Source organism: Prenolepis imparis, unplaced genomic scaffold (assembly GCF_030444845.1).
Source record: "Prenolepis imparis isolate NDT839.2.m4 unplaced genomic scaffold, iyPreImpa1.0 SCAF_12, whole genome shotgun sequence".
In the NCBI taxonomy this organism is placed as follows: domain Eukaryota; kingdom Metazoa; phylum Arthropoda; class Insecta; order Hymenoptera; family Formicidae; genus Prenolepis; species Prenolepis imparis.
In genome coordinates this window covers 10,018,818-10,028,908 of record NW_028141170.1, presented here as the reverse complement: position 1 = coordinate 10,028,908, position 10,091 = coordinate 10,018,818, and the positions used below count along the sequence as shown (strand labels likewise).

The following is a 10,091-nucleotide window of genomic DNA, read 5'->3' as shown; positions in this document are numbered from 1 at the left end:
AAATCTTTGATTTGTCAACCAAACTGGTGATGTAAATATTAATTTTTTTTTTTTCACACGTAGAAAGAAATATTGTCACGTTTTTTAATAATAGCTTCTTAGGAAATATTTTTAAAACAGTCTTTTAGATAAAATATAAATATGTGGCGCACATATCAATATTGTTATAATTTATATTGCTCGATAATATATAATATATATTATATTAATATATGTTGCACTAATATATGTATATTATATATTATATTTAATATATAATTATAAGAAAATATTGAATAGTTTATCTCATAAAATAGCATAAATGGAATATTTACATCATACAAATAATGACTTATGCAGTTTGAATTTTAGTATAGCCTCTTTGAAAATATACATAACATTTTCTTTATTTTTATTTTTTTCTCAGCGTCACCAAATAGTGACTATTAACGTGTCTTTAACCTGTCCCAGGTTATATGACACAAAACATGTGAATAAATGGAACTCCCATATTCTGAAGATGGTTTTCTCTCTGCCAAGGATGAACTGCGGTATTATATTATTAACGGCAGTATGACAGGCTTTCTTTTATGCATCTATAGGTTGTGGCACAATACGCAGGTACGTTTTGCCAGAAGGCAACATCACAGTTTTAATATCATTGTAAGAAGCTTTGGCCTCGCTGTCCGATACACTTGGATCAATCATTACATCATCTCCTTTCTGAAATATTAGACAAATTTAATCACTGTTTATCGACAAATTCTCATAATAAAACGTCTCATTCAATGACTTTATTACGAGAAATTAATATCTTTGACAAAAAAAATAAAAGATTAAATTTTCTTAAAACATACCTTCCAATCTACAGGAGTTGCTACTTTATACTTTTCTGTAAGCTGAAGAGACTCGATCACCCTTATAATTTCGCTGGAAATCAAGAATGTGAAATTTTAATAGCAGAACATTTTTTTTATACAAAAAATATTTTATTTATCGTATACGAAATAGAGATGGTTCCAGTTCTTACTCAAAATTGCGACCAGTAGTGGCTGGATACAAAATTGATAGTCGCATCTTCTTAACTGGATCAATTATAAACACAGCTCGCGCTGACATGGGTAATCCAGTCTGACTATCTATTTCCGCAGGGTCCAACATTCCCAATGATGTAGCAAGTTTCCTCGTTTGATCCTCTATTATCGGATATGGAAATTCCTCGTCTGTTATCTCGCCATAACATTTTATATCCTATAGAACATAGTGTTTTGTCTTTGAATATTAACATGTATATTCTTGTATATGGTTTCTTATAAATATAAATTTAATATTGAATAATATTAAATATTACTGAAATTTGCAAAATATACAAACCTTTATCCATTTACGATGGGAGTCGACAGAGTTGCAGGATAAAGCGATTACTTTCACACCTAATCTCCTAAATTCAGGCATCAGTCTTGCAACCCGTGCCAATTCGGTTGTGCAGACTGGTGTGAAATCATTGGGATGAGAGAATAAAATGCCCCATCTATTTAGAGAGAAGAGCAGATTAATGTAATTTATTCAGCTATATAATTTGCATGTCACAAATGAGTTTCTTGCGAATAAAAATGTAAAATAAAAAATCTCTATATACAATTTCCGAAAAAGGACTATCTATACATACATAAAATACACTCGAGTTTGATAAGATTAATTTATTAATCGCACATCACGTTAATTATTGCGAACTAAATATAATTGCAAATGACAGATAAATAAGATGTGTAAATGCTCTCGAATATTTATATTTATATATCTACTATATATATATGTATGTGTGCATATATATATATTTAATCAATACTTTTCTACAAATAGGAAGAGTTTAGGTTATAATATTGTGCAAGAAATATTTACGAATCACCCAGCCACTCGTGAAATTTAATGGTGCCTAACTGCGTGTCCGCAGTAAAGTTCGGAAATATTTCGCCTAGCAGAACCATAGCGCGTCCTTGGAAATTTGGAAATGTAATTTTTTTATAAAAAAAATCCGTTCTATATATATGTAAACTCTTCTCTTGTCAGCGCGTGTTCTTTGTTTGTCGAAGGAGAGAAGGAGGAGAAGGACGAGCCGGCAAACGGCGACCAATAAAATCGAAGGATCGGATTTGCACGCAATTGCGCATTTATGTATAGATTTTTCGAATAAACGCACGTGTATGTATAAAATGACACATACTGTACGCCCTAGGATGTGTAAATAATTATATATATACTCTCTCCTCATCTGTCAAATACCTGTCAAATACTGTTTCTGTATTAGAATTGATAAAATGCAGTACAATGAAGCAGAAAGAGCTAATAATTTGGCATATAATGGTGAATTAAACGTAGGATGTATCATAAGATACGATCTGATATGATGAATATTATGTGCACATGTGTACGACAGTGTATGCGTCAAATATGAGTATCCTTCTTAGCAGCGAAGAGGGCTGGATTATATCTCACTTGCAATATCTCAACGAGATATATAAGAGAGTCCTGAATGAGAGTAGATTCTGCGCTTTAATCTTCAATGAAATGATATTCGAGATTAATTCTCAGTATTTGAGGCCAAATCAAATAGCGCAGATTGTTCAGGATGACGCTGTGTCGCATAGTAAGAAAAAGAGGAAGCGCTCACAATTATTGCCAGAAAGAGACTTGGAGGAAGTAGGTTTAAAAAAAATATTTAATCCTTATATCATATAGACTTCTTATAAAATTAATGAAGAACTCAAATTAATTCAAGAACTTAAATTCTTACAACAGGTTGATCATGTCAAACAAATATTCAATGCGATAATGTCTACTGCGAAGAGGAGAGGACTCTTTCACAAGAATATTTCTCTGGATAACAATGAAGCGGCACGCTTGGCATCGCAGAAATTTTATCAGGATACTTATTGTCTCAAAGATGAGAATCTGTATGGATCCAATGATACAAATAACGCTGTCATATCTGAGGCTAACAATAAGAAATTTGTATTTCCAAAAAAATGTACATTTTATTCCTACGATGTGAGAGATATAGAAAAGAAGATGGAATTGAACAATCAGTATGATTTTATATTATTGGATCCACCTTGGTGGAACAAGTCAATCAGAAGAAAGAAAATGAAATGTGCTGAAGCTAGGTAATTATATATATAAATTGATAGAAAAATAAAATATTAGTGTATTTATAAAAAGAATGCAACTTATTTTATATTATAAATTTAACTTGTCTCAAATGAGAAAAGATAAGCATATATAACTTTTGATTGTGTTTCATGAGAATTATTGTTTGCTCTTTTGTAGTTACAAAATGATGTACAATGAGGAATTGATCAAGATACCAATAAGAAAGTTATTACATGCAAATGGTATTGTGGCTATATGGTGCACTAATTCGTCAAATAATTTAAATAGTATCTTTAAGGAAATATTTCCATCCTGGGGTATTACTTACAGAGCTAAATGGTATTGGATCAAGGTAAGCGATGTCTTTTATAATACAGTTTTTACTCAACACAATGTAAATGTAAATTCAACAAACATTTAACACAATTGCCATTTTAGGTAACACAAGCAGGCGATACAATATGTAATTTTAACTCGGCGCCTGGAAAGCAACCTTTTGAATCACTGATATTAGGATCTGCGTTAGAGGATAACAAAGTGAACATTCCTGATGGAAAGCTAATGATCAGCGTACCTAGCGCAGTGCATTCTCACAAACCACCTCTCACAGGTATAAAAGTTTGGATATAAAAGTTTAAAAATGTAACATTTTTAGCAACATGTTGCAATAAAAAAATTTACTTGTATGTTTAGAAATTCTAAAGGAGTATCTCCCAAATGAGCCAAAATGTTTAGAAATTTTTGCAAGATATCTATTGCCTGGATGGACGAGTTGGGGTCTGGAAATTTTAAAGTTTCAACATTTATCGCTTTATGAAATTCTGGATGAAAGTAAGAGAGCTGAAAGTGATGCTGACAATAAAAGAAGCGAGAACGAGAGAGATTAAAAATTAATCATAAAATATAAAAAGAAGAGCTGTAAATATTATAAATATGTAAGTTATAAGACAATGTGTATCAATCCTTTATTATAAATTATTTGCACAAGAGTGTTCTTTGATACAATTCGATTATTATTACGATGTATTATTCAGATGTTCGTTAATACCGTTCTTTATCGAAATTCGATAACCATGCGGATTCATCACTTGCCACCTCCAAAAATCTTGACCTGTATTTATTCGTCATTCGTTAGAGACACGTTTTGAGATCGCTAAGCTGAAATTTAAAAAATTTTCTCACTTACACATTTGCTCAACGTTGTATTTCGCTGTCCATCCCAATTCTTTCTTCGCCAAATCTGTGTTAGCATACATGGACACAATGTCGCCCTGTCTTCTCTCTTTTATAACATAAGGCACGGTAGTGTTGGTGACCTTCTCAAACGTTTTTATCAATTCCAGTACAGTTACGCCATTGCCAGTTCCTAAGTTGTAAATTTTCAACCTGAGATGCTGTTTGTGCAAAGCGTTTAACGCTGCCACATGACCTGCTGCCAGATCCATAACGTGAATGTAATCACGAACACCTGTCGGGAGAGAGGAAGCATAAAGCTCGAGGTAATATTACATTATGCACAGATTATATATTCTATATATTCCTAAATTTCATATCGGATGAGTCAAGATGATATTAGTACCTGTACCGTCGTTTGTAGGATAGTCGCCACCGAATATAACCAGTTCCGGTTTGTGTCTTAAAGCGACCTGAGCGATATACGGCATCAGATTCGTAAACGGTTTCGTCGGATCTTCCCCGATCAAACCGCTACAGTGAGCACCCACTGGATTGAAGTATCTCAAGGATATAATATTCCAACTCTGTCAAAGAAAGAAAGTCTTCAATAAAAATTAGAAAAAAATATGCATAAAATGGAACGCATGGTGATATATAACTTCTTCTAGAAAAAGAAAAGTTTGATATTCATCTAGAGAGCAAACACTCTTTTATACACAGAGAGAATTTTCTCTTAGAATTTACCCTGAAAATCAATCAGAATTTTTTGAGAATTTCTCTGATTAATATTTATCACAATAAAAATAATATCTATTACAATAAAATATGTTTGATTAATTTTACTATGCAATTTAGTAAAATTAATCAAACATGTTTTATATTTTATTGTGATAAATATTATTTTTATTGTGATAAATATTAATCAAAGAAATTCTAATAAAATTTTTTACCATGATTTTCAGGGTAAATTTTAAGAGAAAATTCTCTTAATATATATATATATTGCAATAATATTTTACACAAATACAAGTAAACTTTTATCTATAATTGATCGTATGAGTATGAAAAAATAAATTCGAGTTTTTTTACGCGCACGAACTTTTTCAGCTCTGGATATATCCTTCAACATCTCTTCGATAAAATACTTCGTTCGTCCGTAAACATTGGTGATGTTTCCAGTTTCGTGTTCCTCTGTGATGGGCAATTCTGTAGGCTCGCCGTAAACTGTGCAAGAGCTGCTGAATACGAGTTGAAAACAGCCAGCCGCTTTCATCACCTGCAAACGAAAAGGACGACGTGTCAGATTGCTCGAAAACGCGTGTAATATGTTCTTTTCTTACCTCCAACAAATTAATAGCTCCTATTATGTTATTCCGATAGTAATGAAGCGGAACTTGCATAGATTCGCCGACAGCTTTGATGGCCGCAAAATGTATAACACAGTCTATTTTGTGCTGAAAATGACAAATTACTTTTTTACTCACGTAGGTCTAAAATATATTGCTTTTTTAATTTATTCGATCTTTACGCGAATGTAATATATGTGACAAAAAATAAAAAATAATAAAATGGAAAAATATATATATATATATAATTGAATATATATTATACAAATATATAAAAAATTAATTATATTATATAAAATATATCACAAAATAATGTTAATGAACTCTATACTTTGCTGAAGATGATCTCGAGCTTCTCTTTGTCCAGCAGATCGCAGTTGTAAAATGTGACCTTTTTCCCTGTTATCTGCTCGACTCTCTTGAGCGCCGCGGATTCACCATCGGTTTCCGTCACGCTATTGGCAAAGTTGTCTATCGCCACCACGTCGTATCCGCACTCCAAGAGCTCGACGATGCAATGACTGCCGATGTAACCGGCGCCTCCGGTCACGAAAATGGTCCTCCAGTCTCCGGTCATTTTTCTCTTCTGGCTAGACGAGAGAATTGAATTTTTAATTGACGAATTTTTCGTAAGTATTTCGCTTTATATAAAGATGATAAATATTTATAACATAATTAATCTCTCTCGCAAATAAACTTTTTGAATAGGTAAACGATTCTCAAACTCTCTCAAAAAGGTACACACGGGTCAGACTTTTATTTCTATAGAAATGCACACACTTGCAAGCCGAAGAGTGCAGGTGCCTAGGGCATTCACCTTCGTTCAAGTGAGCAAAGAGAGTTCAAGGTCACCGAAACACGTGATAAATCATTGTAGCGGTATATTCCAGTAGTGTCTCGGCGATAAAAAAGGAATGGAAAAAAGATGCGACTAATGTATTAAAAAAAACATCTGCATCTACATAAAATTAGGATTTGATTTTTTTAAATTGGAAACTTTAATATTTAAAATTTTTAAATATCGCGAATTGAATGAGATTATAATACAGGTAATATAAGATGTACAAATGATGATATGACAAATATGTAAAAAATCTACATAAGATTTGATTTTTAAAATTGAAAACTTTAATATTTAAATTTTTTAAATGTTTCGCGAATTATACGAGACTATAATCTGGGCCATAAAAGATATAAATAATCGCAAGTGTGTATAAACTCTCGTATAATTATTCTAATTCATTAAATTTATAATCAAATTCTAGTAATAAAAACAGACGATTATTATAGACATTCTTTCTCATTCAGCCTTCAAAATATATTTTTGAGTAAATTATAGACCTTCGCACCGAAATTTTCATTTATAATAAACCACTTGCATTTTTAGTCTACTGTGATATCATTATTTAAATAAATTCACAGAAATATTTTTAATCCTAAATAAATCAAAATAAAACGCAATTTAATTCGCTCGCGTCTGATTAATAATAGTTTAATTTGGGACGCGATTCGAAAATGAGAATCTCTTTCTATAAACCTTGACTTTTAAATCGAAGAATTAATCAGCGTCCTTGAAGCTCGATTTTCACTCCGATTACGAGAGATTGTTTGCGCTCGAAGAGCCTTCTTGTTGCGAGTCTGAATAAAAAAAAAGTCGATGCATCGTTCCGGGGAGCATCTTTTTATATTCACGATTTATATTTGCTTTCGTACATTATAGGATTAAAAAAAAAGACTCGTTCTAAAGAATATTATAGAAGAGAAGAGATTATTACCTCGGTGCAGAGCTTAAGATCTTACAATTCAATGGAACGTAATAGATCCAAAGGATTCCGAAGACACTTTCGCGTGATGACTGAGAGACTTTGTCTCGAGTAGCAGTCGTAGAAGGAACAGGGGACCTTAGTGTAAGTCATGGGACGCGCGAGACATCCCCTCCTTCGCGATGCCATACCGGCACGCACACTTTTATACGCCCTTCCTTCCAGCCTCGCGCTCCTCCGTCCTTCGTTCCACGATTCTCGTCTAAAAAGTTCCTCCTCCTTTCACATCGCGCGCCGACTCTTGCCTTTTCCGCGAGCAGGAGATCACAAGAGGCGATCTATCGTTCAACGCAGACCGTATTTCGCTGCTTGCAACACTATTCTTGAATTAAAAGCGCGGTTCATCTCGACGGCGTCATCTCGGTTGCGCAAGAGCTTGAGCAGAAACCTGTTTCGAGGCGACTAATAATGTAATCGCATAGAAATGAAAGAAAAAAGACTGGTATCCTTTCCTATTGGCTCCTCTCTTTGAATATATCCCGATCTTTGATCTCGATAGACTGTACACTACGATGTAAAATCACGAAGAAGTCTATGGTGAATGAAATTCCGGGCAAAAATTAGTCCTCCATCATCGCATATATTTACTGCGTCGATAGTACTTGTATCAATTTATGTAACAATTCCTTTTGCTCCGTGTCAAAGTAAGGATACAATTCGCTTTCGAGTTCCAATACTGCTTGATGATCGTGAGACTGGCACGCTAATACCAGGGATTGCAGCAACAATAATTCATCCTCGCTCATATTGAGACCTGGACAAGACAAAAAAATTTAAATTCGTTTAAATGTATTACATAATTCTTGTAAAGTTTAAAATAGGATGCGTACTATTATTCACATTCTCTTCGGCCCAGGCATATTTTTCGAGAACCTGGGCGAGAGAGGGTGTCAGTCTCTGCGGTGATGGCTGAAGAATGAGTAGTAAAAGTACTCGCGTCACCTCGCACCTACAATCATCGATTTTATATGTATTTGATTGTTAAATATATATGCTTTTGCAAAACGATTATTAAAATACCTATGTAGAATAGCGTTGTAATTTCCTCTGGCACCAGCTACAACGCAAGCTTCTGCAAATTCTACGAATTCATTAAGGATCTGTAGTACAGCTACGTAATCTCCTATAAAGATAAAATTATAACACTGTGTATAAAATGAAAAACTATAGATGACAGGAAAAATATAAATTACTTGATACCAACCTTGATTTATATGAAAAGACACTAAAGTATTAATAGCTTTTGATGTGGGAAATATATCAATTGCTTTACGCAACTGTTGAATACCAGCAGGACCTGGGCCCAACGCTAATGCTAATTCTACCGATAGACCTGCAGAAATTGTATTAAATCCTGGTTGATTGCTACATCTTGCCATAGAGTGACCGAAACAACTCACAGCTGCCTGGAATGTATGAGAGATATTTTTTAACTTTCATCCTTTATTTCCTTTGAACAAATTTATATTCATATAAAAACCTGTATGTTTTCTTGCCCTATAGAGGGACATTCTATATCGTTGTCTTTTTTCTCAGCTACGAGGAATTGCCTTCCCGCTTTTATCAGAAGATTTATTTCAGAGGAAGCATTTTCTAACGTGCCTTGGCATCTGGCAGCTGCCAACCAACACAAACCTGCATACTGCCACAATTCTTTCTGTTCGCATTCAGTGGCTAAAGCGCCTAAAAACAAGTATTTCCAGCTTACATATTGCTCTTTTGATATAATTGAAAATTGATGTGCGCATATTAAAACAAATACTCACTAAATTGATCGCATGCCTCTGAGACGTTTGGCTTCCTCAGAAATCGTCTAAAAGATTGATATAAATAAAACATTTAAAAGAAATCATCGTCATATAAAAACTTGTAATTATGTACAACTTACTTTTTCAATTTATTCGAAATATTGTGAAACTTTGTTAAAAAGTCCACATGCTCCCTTATTCCTTGATCTTGACTAATATGGGCCATATCTTTATAATTTATAATCTAAAGATTCAATTAACAATGATGACATTTGACATTTCTTTAATTTTTAGAATGCTTTCATGAGTTATCTCGCGCACATTTATATTTCTTTCTCTCGACTATTATAAAATAATTTTATTTATTTTTTTTTTTTTTAACCAATCCCAAATACAAAAAACAAAACACTTCGCCACACACGAGTGAAAAAAAAATTAATTTACTAATTAAATTAAGAACGCAATTTTATTTTTCTTTTCTTCGTCGACAGATAAGAGGAATAAACAATCGCGCGATCGTAATTATATATTCATAATCGAATTTTGTCTGCAAATGCAAATAAACGGAGAGGGAGCGCTGCAATACCGACCGCAAAGTTCTTCAATCATCTTTATACGTCATAGATTAGAGAATAATTAGAGAAACGTAAAAACATCAATGCCCTCGAACAACGTTTAACTATCCGACCTAACCCAACCCGAGTCGTCGCGCGTCATCGGTCGATCGCGCGCGCATGCGCGGCTCGCGCTCCGCGGCTAAAGAAGATCTGACAGTTGACGCTTCGGCCGCGCGCGCGCAGATGGCGCTGGCGGCGGACGGAGAGCGGCAGGGGGCGCCAGGCGCTCGGTTTCTCTCTGCCCTCGGTAGC

General features: G+C 33.9%; 4 protein-coding genes across 7 annotated transcripts; 1 reads left to right on the top strand and 3 right to left on the bottom strand.

Annotated features, from left to right (window-relative positions):
- Positions 1-3: 3 nt before the first annotated feature.
- Prx6a (Peroxiredoxin 6a) lies at positions 4-2,017 on the bottom strand. 2 transcript variants are annotated; one of them, XM_083051472.1, is made up of 5 exons: positions 1,882-2,017; positions 1,354-1,510; positions 1,010-1,230; positions 837-909; positions 4-702 (listed from the first exon to the last, which is right to left on the bottom strand). In XM_083051472.1, exons 1-5 carry the CDS (start codon positions 1,965-1,967, stop codon positions 568-570), a joined length of 672 nt encoding a protein of 223 aa, XP_082907598.1. In that variant the 5' UTR covers positions 1,968-2,017; the 3' UTR covers positions 4-567. The 2 variants fall into 2 exon arrangements, with proteins under 2 accessions (XP_082907598.1, XP_082907599.1); XM_083051473.1 differs by lacking the exon at positions 1,882-2,017 and adding an exon at positions 1,649-1,771.
- Positions 2,018-2,088: 71 nt separating this feature from the next.
- On the top strand, positions 2,089-4,610 carry Mettl4 (Methyltransferase like 4). 2 transcript variants are annotated; one of them, XM_083051468.1, is made up of 7 exons: positions 2,089-2,181; positions 2,288-2,679; positions 2,779-3,143; positions 3,307-3,481; positions 3,568-3,739; positions 3,823-4,064; positions 4,473-4,610. In XM_083051468.1, the coding sequence occupies exons 2-6, from the start codon at positions 2,404-2,406 to the stop codon at positions 4,014-4,016; spliced, it is 1,182 nt and encodes a 393-aa protein (XP_082907594.1). In that variant the 5' UTR covers positions 2,089-2,181; positions 2,288-2,403; the 3' UTR covers positions 4,017-4,064; positions 4,473-4,610. The 2 variants fall into 2 exon arrangements, with proteins under 2 accessions (XP_082907594.1, XP_082907593.1); XM_083051467.1 differs by lacking the exon at positions 2,089-2,181 and having other exon boundaries at positions 2,261-2,679.
- On the bottom strand, positions 4,070-7,562 carry LOC145943700 (UDP-glucose 4-epimerase). Its single transcript, XM_083051469.1, has 7 exons — positions 7,427-7,562; positions 5,983-6,241; positions 5,646-5,759; positions 5,405-5,581; positions 4,709-4,889; positions 4,316-4,597; positions 4,070-4,240 (listed from the first exon to the last, which is right to left on the bottom strand). Exons 2-7 carry the CDS (start codon positions 6,226-6,228, stop codon positions 4,146-4,148), a joined length of 1,095 nt encoding a protein of 364 aa, XP_082907595.1. The 5' UTR covers positions 6,229-6,241; positions 7,427-7,562; the 3' UTR covers positions 4,070-4,145.
- Positions 7,563-7,745: 183 nt separating this feature from the next.
- On the bottom strand, positions 7,746-9,891 carry LOC145943701 (40-kDa huntingtin-associated protein). 2 transcript variants are annotated; one of them, XM_083051471.1, is made up of 8 exons: positions 9,363-9,891; positions 9,241-9,287; positions 8,955-9,157; positions 8,679-8,880; positions 8,495-8,597; positions 8,305-8,423; positions 8,129-8,228; positions 7,746-7,876 (listed from the first exon to the last, which is right to left on the bottom strand). In XM_083051471.1, exons 1-8 carry the CDS (start codon positions 9,446-9,448, stop codon positions 7,816-7,818), a joined length of 921 nt encoding a protein of 306 aa, XP_082907597.1. In that variant the 5' UTR covers positions 9,449-9,891; the 3' UTR covers positions 7,746-7,815. The 2 variants fall into 2 exon arrangements, with proteins under 2 accessions (XP_082907597.1, XP_082907596.1); XM_083051470.1 differs by lacking the exon at positions 7,746-7,876 and having other exon boundaries at positions 8,035-8,228; positions 9,363-9,888.
- Positions 9,892-10,091: the final 200 nt, after the last annotated feature.